At 47.2% G+C, this 19,745-nt stretch overlaps 2 protein-coding genes and 1 pseudogene across 4 annotated transcripts; 2 read left to right on the top strand and 1 right to left on the bottom strand.

Moving 5' to 3' along the window:
• Positions 1 to 5,365: 5,365 nt before the first annotated feature.
• On the top strand, positions 5,366 to 19,065 carry LOC125550190 (dehydrin HIRD11-like). Of its 2 annotated transcripts, none has more exons than XM_048713126.1 (2): positions 5,366 to 5,857; positions 19,001 to 19,065. In XM_048713126.1, exon 1 carries the CDS (start codon positions 5,522 to 5,524, stop codon positions 5,822 to 5,824), a length of 303 nt encoding a protein of 100 aa, XP_048569083.1. In that variant the 5' UTR covers positions 5,366 to 5,521; the 3' UTR covers positions 5,825 to 5,857; positions 19,001 to 19,065. The 2 variants fall into 2 exon arrangements, with proteins under 2 accessions (XP_048569083.1, XP_048569082.1); XM_048713125.1 differs by lacking the exon at positions 19,001 to 19,065 and adding an exon at positions 6,010 to 6,216 and having other exon boundaries at positions 5,379 to 5,857.
• LOC125554489 lies at positions 13,010 to 15,475 on the bottom strand (annotated as a pseudogene).
• LOC125550191 (dehydrin HIRD11-like) lies at positions 16,115 to 17,001 on the top strand. 2 transcript variants are annotated; one of them, XM_048713128.1, is made up of 2 exons: positions 16,115 to 16,601; positions 16,742 to 17,001. In XM_048713128.1, the coding sequence occupies exon 1, from the start codon at positions 16,326 to 16,328 to the stop codon at positions 16,578 to 16,580; it is 255 nt and encodes an 84-aa protein (XP_048569085.1). In that variant the 5' UTR covers positions 16,115 to 16,325; the 3' UTR covers positions 16,581 to 16,601; positions 16,742 to 17,001. The 2 variants fall into 2 exon arrangements, with proteins under 2 accessions (XP_048569085.1, XP_048569084.1); XM_048713127.1 differs by having other exon boundaries at positions 16,117 to 16,601; positions 16,737 to 16,999.
• Positions 19,066 to 19,745: the final 680 nt, after the last annotated feature.

Genomic DNA, 19,745 nt, shown 5'->3' with positions numbered 1-19,745 from the left:
GTCCAAGTCTACTCGTACATGGCGCGGCGTGGATGGCCCATCTGCCAGCTGCCCACACGACCGACCTCCTCCTCTCCTCCCGTCCCCGTCGCTTCGCATCCAAGATAGAGAGAGATACTGCTACTTGGACCGTGCAAAACACTAGGCGTCCCCAAAGGCAAATTCGCCCATGCAGTGCCATTCTTTGGTTCCTACTAATAATTGTACTAGTAAAAAAGAAAGATTGCCCGCAAAAAAAAGAAAGATTCCTTGTCACAGCAAGAGCCAATGATCACATGCTTCCCATCAAATTACTAATACCGTGGTTCGTCACAATTAAAATCGACACCGTTTTTCCCTCCAGAAAAGCGACAGGTATCTTGACCGTGCTTGGGCACGTTCCTCGTCTCAATTTTCATGTCAAAAGACTCGTATCTACTTCCATCACCGTGCAACCCCATGGAAGGGGAGGGGGGGGGGAGGGGAGGGGACGGGGAGCCACCACGCCAGCTCTCGTCTCAATTTTCATGTCAAAAGACACACACACACACACACACAAATAACTAGTTCTTGTTATCTTAAAAATTGTATATATACCTAGTTTGGGTAAAAACCCAAATTTGGCACTCGCATATTAGGATTCCTTTCTTTTTTTACTGTAATGACGATTGATAACGGGGCATTTGTGACGACTTCATCAATATTCAAGTTCCGTGACCCTACATTGTGTGATTGCGAGCATGTGTGTGTGTTTGTGGTCTACGCATGAGTGTGTCTATATTAGAGAGAGAGAGAGAGCGCTACTTGCTACACGCAATACACTAGGAGTCTCCAAACGCTACTCGCTCATGCATGCAATTCTTTGGTTTCTACTAATAGTAAAAAAAGGAAACTGATTAGATTCTACAGGTTGTAGACACGGTCGCAACAAGAGCCAATGGTCCATGGTATTCCCATCAAATTACCAGTAGCCTAGTGCACCACAACTAAAATTCACTCCGGACTGTTCTTCAAAACGTTGCTTGTCCCCATATGCATGTTGACTCACTCGTACATCTTTCCATTGAAGTGCGTCACTCTTGTCTGAGTGAGCTATTCCTTGAGCAAGCTCCTATGTTGTTTGGCACATAAGGGCATGGTTGGTTCCCGAGGCCTCTCATTTCAAGACAGTGTAAATGCATTGGATTGAGCATTGGATGACGAGATGACAACGGAAGAGAGATGTCATATCCTTCAAAGCTAGCTAGTCGTGTAGTTGAAGTAGATGAAGGAGAGGCGGGTGCTATTATGTATCCATGAGAGTAGAGGCTTGCTCCGTGAAGATATGTATGTAGTGTTGAATTAAATGTGGTGGGTGAAATTGCTCGCATATCTATGAAGTATGCACAACACATGAGAGTGTTGAAAAAGAACCCAGATATAGAAAGGTAGCTAATGTTGGAACAATAAATACATATTGTTTGATTCCTTCCATTTTATAGAGGATAAACATAATCATCCGAAAGTGATTGAAAAGATGATCTAGCGAAAACCCTATCTCTTTTCATTGCCATCTTGGTCTTTTGCAGTCGTTAGCTGAGCATGTCTACCGAACATCTCCAATGCATGTCCACTCCCCATTCTTTTCAGCATTCTTTCCACCTCACTAAAGGGGTTGTGTAGGACGTTTTACATGCATGAAAGTAATCCAAAATAGCCAAGGTCAGCAAAGATACATCTAATATTTCAAAAATTCAAAGCAACATGTCGATAATAATATATGCCTGATTCACATTGTATTTTATCATTTATTTTGTACAAATGAGGGTTTCAAAATTAGACCCACTTGGTATATGGTTCGGGAAAAGAATCACCAAAGATGTCAACTACTAAGCACAGTCAATTGCAAATCGGTCGGTTGGTTTGCTTCTCTCCAAGTATGGGAGATTTTACAATCTTTGAAAGACGCTCGTACTTTCATGATCTTACGAATAAGGGGCTTTCCTTAGCTGTGGACTTTGGGATATTGAGAGTAGACCACGCCTTACGTTAGGGAATCCGAATCAATTCAGATCCTCTGACACTCGTTTCCGAGATCAAAAGTTACCAATATTAATATGTGAGTTATCAAACAATATTGTAACGTATTCACAAAGTATTTATCATCTTAAACTCTCTATCTCACTTCACTATGTTATGAGCCAACAATTGGCGAGTTACCGGGTTATCCAAAAGTAGTCATCAACTTTACAACCATACCATACTTGAACAACCACCTACCTATGTCGGTGTCGTGGTAAAAAACTATAACATCGACGGTCGAGTGTTTGTATCAGTACCATGATGGTAACTAGTAACTTGAACCTAAATAAGACAACTAAATGAATGCTATTGTGGTATTTGTAACTTGAGTGACTTATTAACTACCCCTGATTACAAAACCAAGGTGTAGTTTGACGGTTCAAATTCATGTTTTGATAGTAAATCTCTCGTACAATATTTAGTCAATAGTAACAAAATCATGATCTTGCGGTAGTGCTTTTGGGGATGAATTTAACGATTGATGAGGTTATCTCCCACTAGGTAGGCCCATGGTGACCTAAACCCAATAGAGACCCATGGATGCCCAAGCCCACCTCCAACATGTATCAGGATAACATCAACGCATAAGGATTTTAGTCACTCAGAATGGGTTAGCCGTGTGGAGATTTCCGTCACTCGGATTAGATTGAAAAGGGTGTATCCTCACTCGGATGGACCTCATCCAGATCGAAGCAACCCTATGGCCAAAAGCATTAATTGAGAGCTACCGCTACTTTGATCATGCAAAACGCTAGACATCCCCCATATGCTACTCGCTCAGGAATGGAATTCTTTGGTTTCTACTAATAGTAAAAAAAGATTACTTGTCACAACAAGATCCAATGATCGCATGGTATTCCCATCAAATTACTGATAACATGGTCTGTCGCAATTAAAATTGGCACTATTTTCCCTCAAGAAAAGTTCCATGCGCCCTTATTGTACTTTAGTATGTTGTTCGTATCATCATTCATGTTATCTGGCTCGTGCATTCTTCAGTCACAGTGCAACCCTCTAGTCCGACTGAGCATGGTGCAAAGTATCATCTTATGTTGTTTGACACACAAGGGCGTGGTTAGTTCTCGAGGCCTCTCATTCCAAGATGGTCTGATGTGTTGAACACTAGATGACTGAGGCAGAGCAAGAGATATCATATCCTTCAAAGATAGCTAGTTGTGTAGTTGAAGCAGACGGAGGAGAGGCTAATGATATTATATATATCCATGAGAGTAGAGGCTTATTCCGTGAAGACACGTATGTAGTGTCGAATTGAATGTGGTGGGTGAAATTGTGATCCCATATCCATGAAGTCTGCACAACACAGCACAAACACGCAGAGTGTTAAAAACAAACTCAAATAAAGAAATATAGCTAATGTTGGGACAAGAAATACATATCGTTCTACTCCTTCCATTTTCAAGAAGATATACTTAATCATCTGAACTGACCGAAAAGATGTCGATGAGAACTTTCTCTATCTTTATTACTCTCTCGGTCTTTTGTATTCATTAGCTGATCAATTTTTTTGAACATCTCCAATGTATGTCCATTCCCCATTCCTTTCTGCATTCTTTTCACCCCGTCGAAGGGGTTGTTTATGATGTTTTACCATTCGTTTTGTATAGATTAGACCCCACTTGGTATGTTTCGGCAAAAAGTATCAAGATCAAAACTTACCAACATTAATATGCGAGTTATCAGACAGTATATTCAGATATTCACAAAGTATTATCATCTTAAACATTATATCTCACTTTCAATATGTTATGAGCCAACAATCCGCGAGTTATCGAGTTGTCCACAAGTAGGGTGCGAAGGACATCCGACACGTACTATTCTTGTGCACACATGCCCGAGACCTATGAACCCGTCTTGGGGTGATTCAGATTGTTGATCAAGCTCTGCATATGGACAGATCGGGTTCAACAATCTTCAAACACATCCTCTCTCTTCCGGATGAACATCTGGCTATACATCCAAGGTTGAATTTCAAGCAAGTGATAGTAGTCGGAGGCCGGTACTTGTGGTGGATCCAGAGACAAATTACTCACAATGATTCGGTCCCGCCAGGAGACGACGGGGCCGCACTTTGTCAACCTCCGCAGATGCTTCCTGCCGTGGTTCGACCACTCTTGTGTTCTTGCTTAATGACCCGATAGGACGTCGTGTAGTGTGTGCTCCCAGTGCATTGTTTTTGCATTGCTCTTTGTTTGTCTGTTTTTATCTATACCAATATAAAAAAGACCCGAAGAGGCAGATCCAACTGATCTCGGCCATCGAACTAAGTCAATCCAACGACCTAGGCTGCTCCAATGGCGAGCGTTAAATGTGTTTAACGTGCAATTAATATCATACCAAATATTGCACTAATCACATGATTAACACAAACAAAACAGCGTACCTAATATCCGCATGTAATTAATATATTCCCTAAATATTAACATGCGTTGCACGTGCGTATTTACTAGTAAACATAATGAACGCACATTTGGCATCTGCATAATTAGAATGCACGTAACCCCAACACATGTGTGTGCACATACATACAGAGACTCATATTGCCAAAGAGAAATGTCATACAAGACAGAAGCCATCTGTAGTAGAGGGAAAAAAGAAAGAAAAGAAAAACCCCTAAGTGAAAAAAATAGTGATCAGCAAACTATAGTAACGATCATATTCACACCTGCAACCATATCTCCAGACATAACTAAAACAACGAGAAAGGTTCTCCACCAGACTACACTCTACAGAAAGGGAACGACGCTCAAATGCCGTTGTCGTCGCTCCAACATTGAAGGTCGGATTATGGGTTTTCACCTCAAATACTAGGTCCGAGCAACTCCTACAACAAGATGACGCTGCAAAAAAAACATTGTCATTGCCAGGTATGACCAACTAGGGTCAAAGCTAGTCTGATATAATGTGTTTTGTAAGAAAAGATTGCATCAACACCTTGTATTGCTCCATTGTCTGGCTTCATTTATAAATCAGGGCGCGAGACTATTTTGAGCATAAATGGTTAGAGAAGGCAATAAGGAAATAAGAAAATTACCCACGCACGATAAAAAGCTTTCATTGTTTATTTATAAAAAAGTGGTGCGAAAACCTATTTGAAGCATAAAAATGGTTGGAGAAAATGCTGTTAGGATTCAGGAATAGTATAGACGCATTTGCAGAGCAGAACGGTTGGTACGCTGCTCGGGTGCACAAAGCTTGCCTCCCCCAATAATCGCTGTCGGTCGCCAGCGCTTTCCTTGTTTGATTATTAGGCAGCGTGATCTGATCTCTTCCTCCTCCTTATCCGGCGGTCCTCCCGCTTCTTCAGACACCCTCCACCTCAGGCCACGGGGCCGCGTCCCCTCGCCGGTCTATAAATACCGGCGAAGGGGAGCCAAACAAGATCACCCACCACAACACCATCATCGCATCCCATTAGCATCGCCATTTTCCTTGGAGAGAAGTAGCCAGAAACAGCAGCGCCATGGCCGGCATCATGCACAAGATCGAGGAGAAGCTCCACATGGGCGGCGGCAGCGACGAGCACAAGAAGGCGGAGGAGCACAAGAAGAAGGACGGGGAGCACAAGAAGGACGGCGAGCACAAGGAGGGCATGATGGAGAAGATCAAGGACAAGATCAGCGGCGACGGCCACGGCGACGGCAAGAAGGACGGCGACCACAAGGAGAAGAAGGACAAGAAGAAGAAGAAGGACAAGAAGCACGGCGAGGGCCACAAGGACGACGACGGCCACGGCAGCAGCAGCAGCGACAGCGACAGCGACTGAGCCAGCTCCGGCCCGCGCTCCGGCAGCGTGCAGGTACGTACAAATGGTGGTCGCCGCCTCCATGCGTTCCTTTCTCTTCTTTCCGTTGTGTTTGCGCTCTCATGTAGTCATGTTCTTGTTGGATCTGATCTAATTAATTAAGAAGGTAAGCAGTTGCTAATCTTTTTTTGGATCTGTTCTTGCAGTGAAGGCGAGATCGATGATGAACACTTGGGAGAAGTGTGACAGACATATATGTTGCAGGGTTTGGAGCGTGTGGTAGCATATGTATGTAATGCGTGACATGTCTCATGGATCTTGTGATGTATAATAATTAGCCGGCCGCACTGCACTGCACGGTGCTTGTAATAATAACGTTAATCATGTTGGTATTGATACATCTCCATTGGTAATTTTGTACCATCGTATTTTCCAAGCTTTTTGTGGATGTGGTGTCTCTGTTCATCTCTGGAAGCAGTTTTTTTTTTGTTTTCGACAAACTGGATGTGGTTAGAAACATGTTGAATCATCATTGGTGTTTTGTTTTCCTCCTCTTTTTCAGTTACAGAAGTTGTGTGGTGCTCGCTTTTCTTTCAGAGATTTGCTTGGTTGCAACTTTCCTCTGTTTTTCATTTTAGAGTTTTGCTTGTTTGCAACTTTCCTCTGTTTTCCATTTTCGGATTTGTGCCCGGTATTGATTCCAGGAACGCAAAAATCAAAGTTGTCCCTCACAAGAGCCAATCACCACATGGTCTTCCTAACTACTACTATTTACTTGTAGTATCACGTCACATTTGGAATTGTGACCCATGTTATCATCAAAAAGACGATTCAGCACCCATAATAGATAAGCTATACTAATTAAATTTAGCCCCTTGCGATTGCGGGCTAATAAGGTGCTAGCTGAAGGTGCCAGGTATCCCGACTGTTCTCCGAAACTAAATATTCATGATACCAGATCTCTCTATAGCAGCACGTTATCCTCTCTTATCTGAACGTCTTCCAGCATATTGTCTTGAACTGTTTTACGCATAAGAAAATGGTTAATTCCTGAGGCCTCTCATTTCTAGATAGTGCAATGCATTGAGCATTAGATAAGAAGATGATAGAAAATGAGAGAGTATACCATTTGATTCGGAGCTAGCTAGTCCATTTGAGGTAGATCAAGGAGAGGGAGAGGATTATATATATACACACACACACGGGAAGATGACTGGTGTAGAATTGAACGTGATGGATGGAATTCTGATCTCACATCTACTACCTCTATTCCAAAATATAAGACATTTTGGAATGGAGGTAGTATCATAGCTGCATAACCCACGTGAGTTTTCAGAAGGCAACGACAAGAGAAATGAAAGATAGCCACGTCTGGGACCAGATGTCACGTGATTTGACGACCTTGGTTTTCTAAAAGATGTATGTAGTCACGGGAAGAGATAGGAAATATGAGATGAGGGCTATTTTTAAAGAACATCTAGACTTGGTACCACAGTAGATGGAATAGGATATACAATTAAATATGAATTGTCTATTGATGGAGGGTTAGGCTCTGTTTTTGTTGAAAAAGGATTTTGGGATAATTCAGTGCTTACTATGCTTGCCACATGGTGATCGGGGCTAATTACCGTCTAATCAAAAGCATGTAGGTGAAACAAAGTATTTAACTATAGTGTATAATTTTAAAAGTTAGCGTCGACATTTCCTGTAGTGGGAATATACATGATCGATAGTCATAGAAGATCGAGTGGCTTCACCGTAGGAGATCATCTCTACTCCACTTCCCCATCTCAGTTGCATGCCGCCTCGTTCCCATCCGTGTCCTCGCCGCCATGTTAATGCCTTTGCAACTCATGCATTACACAACCTCTAGTTCTTTCTTTAGGATCCTATATTTCTAGTGTATTGGTTCATCTCGAATAACACTTCATCATTGTAGAGAGGGCCATCAACATCTGAAGTGTTGTTGTTTGTTGTCATTGATACAACCAAAAAGGACGTGAGATTATTGTTCATGGTTAGGCAGGGGCAGAATTAGGATTTTTGCATGAGAGGGGGGGGGGGGGGGGCAAAAGGAGCAACAAAAGTGTTGTAGGCTTCTAATGGCAGAGTAGGTCACTCTTGCCAACTAGATGCCTCAACTTCTCGCCGATGATGCAAATGTAGATTGCCACCTGGGGATGGGCTTTATATTGCAGCATATTGTCATTCTCAGGTGGAGCACAAACTCAAAGAAAACTGCTACATTTCGGCACACATAAGTATGAAGTTAGTTCCCGAGGCTTCTCATTTCTAATTACTGTAAAGTAATTGAGCTTCAGATGAGGGGATCGTAGAGGAAGAGAGATCAACTCATTCAAAGCTAGCTAGTCATGTACTTGAAGTAGATCCAGGAGAAGGGGATGATACTATATATACATGAGGGGAGGCTGTTTTTACAAAGAGAAATATGTAGTGCAGAATTTAATGTGGCAGGTGAAATTATGATCTCACTCCTAAGAAAGTTGTCCAAGACATGAGAGTACTGAGAAGGCTACATGTCGATTCAATGACAAATACCTACCAAATGGGACGAGAAATTACATATTGTTTGATACCTTCCATTTTTTGAAAGATGCACATAGCCATAGGTAGAGATGGAAAAGATGATCCAGCTAGCAAGATTTTAGGACCCTCAGTCTTACCACACTCGCTCGGATGCCGCTAGTACTCTTACCAGAAACAACAACACCATGGCCCGCATCATCCATAAAATCAAAGAGAAGCTCTACCCGGAATAAATTGTAAAAAAATCATCACAATTGAGGACCCTAATTCAGAAAACCACCATCTTTCGTTTTTTCTCTTCAGATGGGGCCGCTCTAAGTGGTGATGTGCCACCGAAATCTTGCGGTGTTTGTCCTGTACGATAGCCTGCACATGGTATCCACACGTCGGCCTGTGCACTTCTTCCTTCCCCTCGAGCGCTGGCAGGAGAAAAAAAATCTGTGCGCCCGCATCTGACCGGTGCACCACCGTATTCAGCCGCCGGCCGGCTCGCGAGCCTCCACCTCCGCCATCTCCCTCTTGTCTCTATGCTGCAACATGCAAGCAGCAGCGGCGGACACAGCCGGGCATGGGGACGGAGCAACAGCTCAGCCATGCATGGGCGCGAGCAACGGCAGAGGCCACGACCACGCACGTGGCCGCGAGCAGGAGCACCGGCCGCGCACGGGCGCGCGAGCTGCCGTCTGCTCCAGAGCACGAACGCGCCGCGACGGGGGCAGGGGCGCATGCAGCGGCAGCGTCCACGCGGCCACCGGAGCTCCTCGACCCCTCCTACATCGCCGCCGAGATCCCACGTGAGGTCTACCTCCTCTCCCACTCTTTCCCGCTTGCCCGTGACCTCCCAGGCGCCATGGCCGAGAGCACGGGCTCGAGCTCCGCCCAGCGCGCGGACTACCCCAGTGTGCCCTGGTCAGATGCCGCCCCACTACGCGACCTCCATCTCTTGGCCGCGGCACCTCGCACTCGGTCGCCCGCGGTGCATTCCTGCACCATTGCCGACGGCGTTGTGCTCCTGCCACTGGCGAGCGAGGCGGCCGGCCGGATGCCTGCTAGGTGTTTGTGGAAATTATTCAAAGAGGCAAAGGAGGGGTTGACCGGGTGACCTAACATCCGTATCCTCGCTCCGTTTGGCTCATGCCATGTCGACCTAACAATGGGACCTACCTCTCAGATTCGGTGTCAAATGGCTCTAATCGATCGATCAAAGTTTTTTGAAAACTGTCATGTCGGCACATCATGTCGGCACCGACATGATGAAGTAGGATTCACAGAATGACGGAAGCAACATGGCCCTGGCGAGCTCGACGAATCGATGGCACTGTCGCACGTTCATGTTCTCCTAGCGATATGCATAGTGTGGGGAGTATTAGGATTAATTGAGAGGACACGCCAACCCCAAACAAATAAGAGCACCTCCAACGAAACGACCCAAACGGATAAAAAACGGACAAAGTCAGCGTATGCCTGTCTGCGTCCGCTTTTTCATTTGGGTCGGCAAGTGCGCCCAACGAAAGACAGACGCATTTTATGCATTTCCGCGTCGGCATTTAGTCAAACACCTGATGGGCGAGCTCGGCTCCGCCGCCTGGCCCGCCGCGCGAGCTAGGCTGCCTCGACCACGCGCTCCGCGCGCTCGGCTGCCCCGCCCCGCGAGCTCGCCTCCGCCGCCTCATGCACCGTTCGCCGCGCTTGCTACGCGAGCTCGCCCGCACACGCGCGCGGCAGCTGCGACTAGCTAGCTAGCCAACACACGCGCGCGGCAACCGCGACTAGCTAGCTAGCCAACACACGTGCACACCAGCATGCATGCACGGCCAGTGGCGGCTAGCACGCCCGCGACGGGCAGCAACGCATGCATGTATAGCTAGCTAGCTAGCACGCGCATGGCAACAGCACCAGCAGTATGTGTGCGGCCAGCGGCGAGGTGAGTCGACGGGAGCGGTCGGCATGGGCGCCGGAGAAGCTCGAGCCCACCATGGCGGAGCACCGGTGCCGGAGAAGGACGAGCGGGGTGGGTGGATGGGTGGGAGAAGAAAAATGAGGAGAGAGACGGGATGGGACGGATGGGTGGATGGCAAGTGGGGTAGGCAGCACATGCAGCCGGACAGAGGCGGACGGGGAGGGCACAGAGGGCACCCGCTTTGTGTCCGCTTTTGACCCAAATTTTCTCAAATTTGAAACGAAGATGGGTCCGCACGGACACGAAACAGACAGCGGCCGGACGCTGTGTCCGTTTGAGTCGCCTCGTTGGGCCAACTTTTGTGTTCGGATGACCTAAATGGACAAAATGGATCGCCTCATTGGAGTTGCTCTAAATGGTCTAAATGAGAAAACATTTTCCAAATTTCTAAGCAATGAGCTACCCTTACTTGTGGATTATTTTGGAGGCTTAAGTACAACCATGCACATATATAGCCAGGAGAACATATACCTGCCTTAAGTAGTAATTTAAAACAGATTAATTATCTGAGCAATTATCTGCAACCATTAACACACACATATATTGATAGTTTACTACTGTAGTACCACTAACTGGTGTAAAAACTTGAGGGGGGCCATTGGTGGAAGTCCAGCTCTTGATCTCCTTTCCCTATCTCTGCCCTTGTGGCTAGGCACGAGTGAGATAAAACTATCAACGTTTAATGACTAGGCAATTGTTTTGGCAATTCAGACGATTTCTATTCATAATACACAAAATATAGATTGGAGAGTTGAAAGGGGATTCTGAAGTGCTAGCTCGCCGAGGAGAGCAAGAAAGATAGTAATGATTAAAGATGGCAACGGAATAAACACTGATCAGGTAATGCTACTTTTCCATGTAGCCATGAATTACAAGCTTGCCTGCCAGCGGACCCGTCCCTTAGCGGCGGGCAGTTTGTCTGCCTCTCCCTGCTACCCAAGCATTACTTCACCGCAAGAGTCTCGGACACATCTTAAAGAGTAAATAGCATAAAACTACTACTTTACAGGTTAGGGTTTCAAAAAACTACCGGTTTTTAATTTTTCTCAGATAACTACCAAACGAGGGGTCGGCTGTTTCAAAAAACCCAAAACGCTGAATGCTTATCAATTGATCGTGATTATGACAGGTGGGACCCACACATAAGAGAACCGTTTGTTTGACCGTTACCTTACATGTAGGGCCCACATGTCAATATCTATGTAAGTTTTTAAAAAGCAATCAGGTCCCTATATCTTTTTTTAAAAGCAATCGGGTCCCTGATGTTTTCTGAAAAAAGCAATCAGGTCCTTGATGTTTTCGGGAAAAAGCAATCGGGTCCCTAATATTTTTCTGGAAAAAGCAATCAAGAACTGCGCCGGCAGCTCGCCGACGGCCAGATCGCCGGCCAAGCGAAAGGCGGCGGCTCGGCTGCCGCGTTCCTCGTCGCGACGACGGGCTTCTCTAGTCGGGCGACGGGCTAGGTGGAGGAGCTCCTGGCCATGGCGCACGGCTGGTGGCGGCCCGAGCCCCTGGCCATGGCGCGGCTGGCGGCGGCCCTTGCTCGTCGACGCGCTCCTGGCCATGGCGTGCGCCTGGTGGCGGCATGAGCCACTGGTCATGGCGCAGCTGGCGACGGCCCGAGCCCCTAGCCATGGCGCGCGGCTCGCGACGGCCTGAGCCCGCCATGGGGAGCCGGCGTAGAGGCAGCCACTGTCCCCGCGGCGTCGTGCAGCACGGCTAGGCGGCGGGCGTAGAGAGGTAGGAAAGAAGGAGGTGAGGCGGGGCAACCGCCATGGTTGAGCCCCGATGAGCGCCGGCAGCGGGTGGCTCACCGGCCGGAGGAGGCGGAGCCGCGAGGTCCAGCTCTGGAGCGAGAGGAGCACCAATGGATCCTGGTCTGAGAGCAGGGACCCGATTGCTTTTTGTGAAAAAAGCAGGGACCAGATTGCTTTCTTAAATTTGTGTGCAGGCCCACACTTAACGGTCAAACAAACGGTCAAACAATTAGAGCTCTTACGCATGGGGCCCACCTGTCATAATCACAATCAATTGATAAGCACTCAACGTTTTGGGTTTTTTGAAACAGCCGGCCCCTCGTTTGGTAGTTATCTGAGAAAAATTAAAAACCGGTAGTTTTTTGGAACCATAACATGTAAAGTAGTAGTTTTATGCTATTTACTCCATCTTAGAAGATACACGTTTGGGATTTGGGCAAAAGGAGCAACAAAAGTGGCCCCATGCTTGTTGTAGGCTTCTAATGGCAGAGTAGGTCACTCTTGCCAACTAGATGCCTCAACTTCTCGCCGATGATGCAAATGTAGATTGCCACCTGGGGATGGGCTTTATATTGCAGCATATTGTCATTCTCAGGTGGAGCACAAACTCAAAGAAAACTGCTACATTTCGGCACACATAAGTATGAAGTTAGTTCCCGAGGCTTCTCATTTCTAATTACTGTAAAGTAAATGAGCATCAGATGAGGGGATTGTAAACGAGGTAATAGCACCACAGGTCCTTGAACTTGTCCAAGATGTGATGGTTTGGTCCTCAAACTTGTAAAAGTGAATTATTTGGTTCTGAAACTTGTCTCGGACGTGCGCATTTGGTCCTGGGTCAATCAACAACAGCCATGTGGAGCCAGCTGGGCCGAGCCGGTCAGCGCCGCACTTTTCGCATTTAGCCCCTTGCTGTTTATATGAATTAATCCATGGGACGCCTCATGTCGCCGGCAACGCTACGAGCTTGGCCGGCACGGTGCCGGAGAGGCGGTTGTGGTCTAGCACGAGGAACCGCAACCTGGGCATCGCCACCATGGACTCCGGGATGGTGCCTGCGAGGGACGTTGAACAGGTCCAGCATGGTCAGGCTCGCCATCTTCTCGTGCCGCATCAGGGAGCAGCGGGTTGCTCGAGAGCAGCAGGTCCTGCAGGGCCGCCATGCCCAGCACGAACTCCGGCAGCCCGCCAGTGAGGTTGTTGTTCCGGAGGTCGAGCAACGTGAGGCTATCCAGGCCGGCGAGCTCCGGCGGGATGCGCCCGTCGAGGCGGTTGTTGCCGAGGTCCATCTTAAGCAGCCCCTTGAGCCCACCTAGCGACGGAGGCAGAGACCCGGTTAGAGAGTTCTTGCTCATGTCCATGGCCAGCAGCTCGTCGAGGCGGCGGGGGTTACCGAGCGTGGCCGACACGGGGCCCGACAGCCCGTTCCCGGACAGCACGAGCCGCCGCAGCTTCGCCAGCCCGCCAAGCTCCAGTGGCGCCGGTGAGGTTGTCGTCGATGAGGACCAGGGACTGCAGGCTGGCCAGGCGGCCGAGGAACGCCGGGATGGCGCCGGCCAGGCCCGGGTTTGAGTGGAACTCGAGCGTCTCGAGGGTGCCGGAGAGCTTGTCCCAGTTTGTCACCGGGATGGCCGTGGAGTTGGCCGCCGGGAAGCAGGCGTAGAAGGTGAGGCTCTTGAGGCACCGGAGGCCGAACAACTTGGGGCTGAACCTGGCGTCCGGGGCGCACTGCAGCGAGTTGTCGAGCACTGGATCCAAGAAGCAATTATTTCACTGAATCGAATATCGTCATCATCAGTCAGTAAAATTGTACTACTACATTCTACATAGATGCATACTTAAATCATGCAAATGAATAGTAAAACATAATTGACTGGGGTAAATATTAGGAACAGAGGTGGAAGGGTCACATGTTCTGTTGTTCAGGTACAACTTTCTTGGCTTGTCATGAGGATCAGAATGTAATTCTAGCAGTACCACTGAGAGTGAAAATAATTGCGAACAGCATATGTAAACCTGGTTATAAACTAACTAACTATGTGTATGATCGCCAGAAAGTGCTAATCAGACCAAGGTAAACCAGTGTTAAATCGGTGGAAGTAAAAAATGTACTACTCCTACTGAGTTGGTACCAATGATTTTGTGGGCAAAGCAAAAGAGCAAGAGGACGCCCTCCAAAAAAGAGGAAGAGGACATGAGAAAAGAAAGACCAAATGGGATGTGTTTTAAAAAACGTTGACATTGCATATCTGCAATCGCAGATTCTTATCATGCGCAGGGAAAGAAAATTGTTGCGCACAAGAGAGGAAGAGAGACAGTAAAAAAAAGGTTCCAAATTAGGCAAGAATCGCGAGGCAGTAGATAGGTTGAGGAACAAAGGTTTCGTCTCACTCGTCCAACAGTGAAGTAGTCTAGCAAATCCTGCATTCTCCAAGGAGAAACAGTGGAGGAACAATGGATCAAACAGTAAGAGAGCTGCTACAAGTGAAACAGGGGAATTTGAAAAGATGATGCAGTGCTGAGAATTTGACGATTTGTTTGGACGTTCCCAAGATAAGTCATTTAATTTTTTTTTTGAGATATAAGTCATTTAATTGGAGGTGCAAGCAAACAACATCCTTTTGAGCAGCGATTTGTGGTGAATCTCAAGACATTGTAATGCAGAACAGGAAAGAAACTGGGTATAAATCTATGAAATGAGAGCAAATTTTGGTGTTTACCAGTACTCAATTTGTTCAGAGTTTAACACTTCCCATGAATGAATCAAGAACCGAAGACACTGAGTAAAGAGAAGGAGCTAGCAGTGGGCGAGACGAACCTAGATGGGAGTCTGGCTGCAGGGGTCAGAGAAGAGGCCGGAGCCGTTCCACGCCTTGCCCACGAAGCTCCCGATGGCGGCGTACAGGGCCGCCTTCTCCTTGGCCTCCATCGGCGCCTCCGGCTCCTCCGCCGCCCCGGCGAGCCCTCCTCGTCCTCCCCTTCCGCCGTGGAGCCGGAGAGGAGAAGCAGCGCCACGAACAGCGCGGCGAGGACAGGGAGCAGCCTGCCGCCGCGAGCACATTTCATCATAGTACTTCTCCGCAAGAAAACAAACAAGAACCTCTGCTCCTGGGCGGAGTCCATGGCGGCGATGCCCAGGCTGCGGTTCCTCGCGCTAGACCACAACCGCCTCTCCGGCACCGTGCCGGCCAAGCTCGTAGCGCTGCCGGCGACATGAGGCGTCCCACGGGTTAATTCCGATAAACAGCAAGGGGCTAAATGCGAAAAGTGCGGCGCTGACCGGCTCGGCCCAGCTGGCTCCACATGGCTGTTGTTGATTGGCCCAGGACCAAATGTGCACATCTGAGACAAGTTTCAGAACCAAATAATCTACTTTTGCAAGTTTGAGGACCAAATCATCACATCCTGGACAAGTTCGAGGACCTGTGATGCTATTACCTCATTGTAGACAAAGAGAGATCAACTCATTCAAAGCTAGCTAGTCATGTACTTGAAGTAGACCGAGGAGAAGCGATGATACTATATATCCATGAGGGGAGGCGCGGAGATGGAAATCCGTTGGTGCTCCCGGGAGCGCGCGCTCCGGCATGTGAAAAAATATTTTGAAGTGTGAAAATATTTCAAACAAAAATTTTACGCATACATCTCGGCATTATATGTGTGTACGTCAAGTTTCGGAGAAAACCGATATTTTTTGTGGCTTGTGCAAAAAAGACAAAAAGATGTCTTGTGGAAAGCATTTTTTAACACTGGATTTTATCTTTTTCACACGCGGCAAATAAGTTGTCGGTTTTCCCCGAAACGACTTTGTGAGCATGTACAATATCGAGATGTACGCGCCAAGTTTTTGTTTGGATTTTTTTGAACTTTCAAAATATGTTTAAAACACATTTTCAAAATCTGGAGCGCGCGCTCCCATGTGCCAAAACACCACTCTCGGAGGCGAGGCTGTTTTTACGAAGAGAAATATGTAGTGTAGAATTTAATGTGGTGGGTGAATTTATAATCTCATATACCTATGAAAGTTGCCCAACACATGGGAGCATTGAGATGACTACATGTCGATTCAATGACAGATACCTACCAATGGCACGAGAAATGAGATATTGTTTGATGCCTTCCATTTTTTGGAAGATGCACATAGGCCATAGCCATAGGTAGAGATGGAAAAGATGATCCAGCTAGCAAGATTTAGGACCCTCAGTCTTCCTACACTCGCTTGGATGCTGCTAGTACTCCTACCAGAAACAACTGTGCCATGGCCGGCATCATCCACAAGATCGAGGAGAAGCTCCACATGGGCGGTGGCAGCGACGAGCACAAGAAGGCCGAGGAGCACAAGAAGGACGGCGAGCGCAAGGAGGGCATGATGGAGAAGATCAAGGACAAGATCAGCAGCAACGACCACGGCGACGGCAAGTCGTCCCGCGACCACAAGGAGAAGAGGGACAAGAAGCACGGCGAGGGCCACAAGGATGACGGCGGCCATAGCAGCAGCAGCGACAGCGGCTGAGCGTGCTCCGGCAGCGTGCAGGTACGTACGAATGGTGGTCGTCGTCTCCATGCGTGTGCGTGTGTCAACATTTTCTTGTTTCCTTCCCCTCTGTGTTTGGCGTTCTTCGCTTCTTGCTGGATCAAACTCTTCTTTTTTAAAAAAAAATTTGTGCAGTGCAGGCGAGATGAAAGGCTTGGGTTGATTTGGAGCGTGTGGCAGCATATGTATGCAATGCGTTACATGTCAAATGGATCTTGTGATGTAATAACCAAACGGTTGCATTGCATTTCACGGTGTTTGTAATAATAACATTAAGGAATCATGTTGGTATTGATGGTGCATCTCCATTGGTAATTTGGTACCATCTTATTTTCCAAGCTTTTTGTGTATGTATATGTCGTGTCTCTGTTCATCTCTGGGTCTCTCGGCCAGAGCGTGATTAACGTCTGGGATTGTTTAGCAATGGTTATTGGTGTTCTGCTTTTCCTCTTTTCAGTTTCAGAATCTGTGTGGTGCTCTGTTTTCTTTCAGAATTTGTGTTTGCAACTTTCCTCTGTGTTCCGATTCTGGATTTGGGCCAGGTATTAATATTAGGAATGCAAAAATCAAAGTTGTTCCTCACAAGAGCCAATCACCACATGATCTTCCTCTCTATTTGCTGAACACATATCACATCACATTTAAAATTATCGCCCATGCTGTCATTAAAAAGATGATTCAGCACCCATGCCAGATAAGCTATACTAATTAAATTTAGGCCCTTGTCATTGCGGGCTAATAAGGTGCTAAGTGATGCTGCCAAGAGGTGCCAGGTATCCCGACTGTTCTCCAAAACTAAATATTCATGATAGTTGATGTCTCTGCTAGAGCACGTCACCCTCTCTTATCTGAACGTCTTCCAGCATATTGTCTTGAACTGTTTTACGCATAAGAAAATGGTTAATTCCTGAGGCCTCTCATTTCTAGATAGTGCAATGCATTGAGCATAAGATGAGAAGATGACAGAAAATGAGAGAGCATCCCATTCAATTCGAAGCTAGCTAGTCCATTTGAGGCAGATCGAGGAGAGGGGGAGGATATTATATATACACGAGAGGAGAGGCTGCTTTTGTGAAGATATCTAGTGTAGAACTGAACGTGGTGGGTGGAATTCTGATTTCATATATCTCATAGCTGCATAACCCATGTGAGTTTTCAAAAGGCTACGGGTCAAGACAAATGAAAGATAGCCACGCTTGGGACCAGAATGCGATGTAATTTGATGACCTTGATTTTGTAAAGATGAATGTAGTCATGGGAAGAGATAGGAAAGATGAGATGAAGGCTCTTTTTAAAGAACCTCTCAGACTTAGTACCACACTAGATGGAATATGATATACAACTAAATCTGAATCGTCGATTGATGGAGGGTTAGGCTCTCTTTTGCTGAAAAAGAATTTTGGGGTTGTTTAGTGCTTACTATGTGTTCCACGTGGTGCTCGGGGCTAATATTCGTCTAATCAAATTCATGTAGGTGAAACAGAGTTTTTAACTATAGCATATACTTTCAAAAGTTAGCGTCGACATTTTCCGTAGTGGCAAAATACATGATTGATAGTCATAGAAGATCGAATGGCTTTGTTTCAGGTGATCATCTCCACTCCACTTCCTCATCTCACTCGCATGTTGCTTCATTCCCATCCGCGTCCTCGCCATCACACTGCTGCCATTGAAACTCGTGCATTACAAAACCGCTAGTGCTCTCTTTTGGATGGTGTATTCCGAGTATGTTTATTCATCTCGAAGAACACTTCACCACGTAGAGAGGGCCATCAACATCTGAAGTGTTGTTGTTTGTTGTCATTGATACAACCAAAAAGGACGTGAGATTATTGTTCATGGTTAGGCAGGGGTAGAATTAGGATTTGGGCATGGGGGGAGGGGTGGGGAAATACATTTCACTTTTCACATCATGTTCAGAATTGGCACCCATGTCTTTTACATGACCCCACACTGAAGTATTATCATCGTTATAGGCCAACTCCAACACACAGGAAGGCACAGAACCGCTTAAAACACCATTTCTCCTAACGTTTTTTTACAAAAAGGGAGCGATGGCATGGGCAGCCATATTGTTTTCCAACACTCATCTTACAAATCTTCACATCCTATGACCGAACCAAAATCTTCATCGCCTCCTTCTTCAAGTCAATGATTCGTATTTGTCAAACTGAGCGGACATGACAAATCTTACAACATATAAGCAGTCTATCTCAAGCGTCGTTGTGTTTGCGCTCTCATGTCCTCGTTGGATCTGATCTAATTAATTACTCCCTCCGTCCCATAATATAAGAGCTTTTTTGACACTAGTGTAGTGTAAAAAACGCTCTTATATTATGGGACGGAGGGAGTAATTAAGAAGGTAAGCAGTTGCTATTTTTTTTGATCTGTTCTTGTAGTGTAGGCGAGATCGATGATGAACGCTTGGAAGAAGTGTGGCATACATATATGTTGCAGGGTTTGGTGTGTGTGTGTGTGTCATGGCTGCCACGACTACCACACCTGCCACGGCGGCCCCAGTGGTCAGCGAGGGCAACGGAGCCACTACTAGCTGGGTTGACGGAGTCAAGGCGCTCGAGAGAAGGGCGACCAGTGGGCCCGCACGGTCAGGGCGCGTCGCGTGAGTGTGGCATGCCTGTCGCGGGTATTACTACGCCCCGATGGGTGTGAGTGGGTATCGAGTATTATTGTATCCACATTAACTAGAGAAGCTGATCTTCTCCATCGGCATCCTCCTTCCTCCTCTCTCCCTATAAATCCCTCAGACCTAGATCGGGTCCCTTACAACTTGGTATCAGAGGTCCATCATCCTGGATCCACTCTACCAGAAGCCCCGCTACCACACCAAAGCGGCGCAGCAGGCGGCAGCCATGGAAGAGCAGATCGCAGCCCTGGTGAAGGCGGTCCATGACGGGCGCACCGTCAACGACACCTGCCTCGACGCGATCCAGCAATCGCTCGAGCTCTGGCGGCCGGCGGTGACCAACCTGCAGCAGCAACTCGACAAGCTACGTACCCATGTCGGTCGGATCGCCCTCCACCCCGTGCTGACGGCGTCTTCGACATCACCCGAGGACGCGGTGGTGCAACCGGCGTCGTCTCTTTCGACCGATGACCCTGGGCACCACGGGCCAAGTGGCCACG

The sequence above is a fragment of the Triticum urartu genome, chromosome 4, assembly GCF_003073215.2.
Source record: "Triticum urartu cultivar G1812 chromosome 4, Tu2.1, whole genome shotgun sequence".
Classification (NCBI taxonomy): domain Eukaryota; kingdom Viridiplantae; phylum Streptophyta; class Magnoliopsida; order Poales; family Poaceae; genus Triticum; species Triticum urartu.
The sequence above is the reverse complement of the archived record's forward strand: the minus strand, read 5'-3'. Positions and strand labels throughout refer to the sequence as shown.

Coding starts and splice junctions, on each gene's coding strand:
- LOC125550191 (XM_048713128.1), top strand. CDS start 16,326: ATGGCCGGCATCATCCACAAGATCGAGGAGAAGCTCCACATGGGCGGT.
- LOC125550190 (XM_048713126.1), top strand. CDS start 5,522: ATGGCCGGCATCATGCACAAGATCGAGGAGAAGCTCCACATGGGCGGC.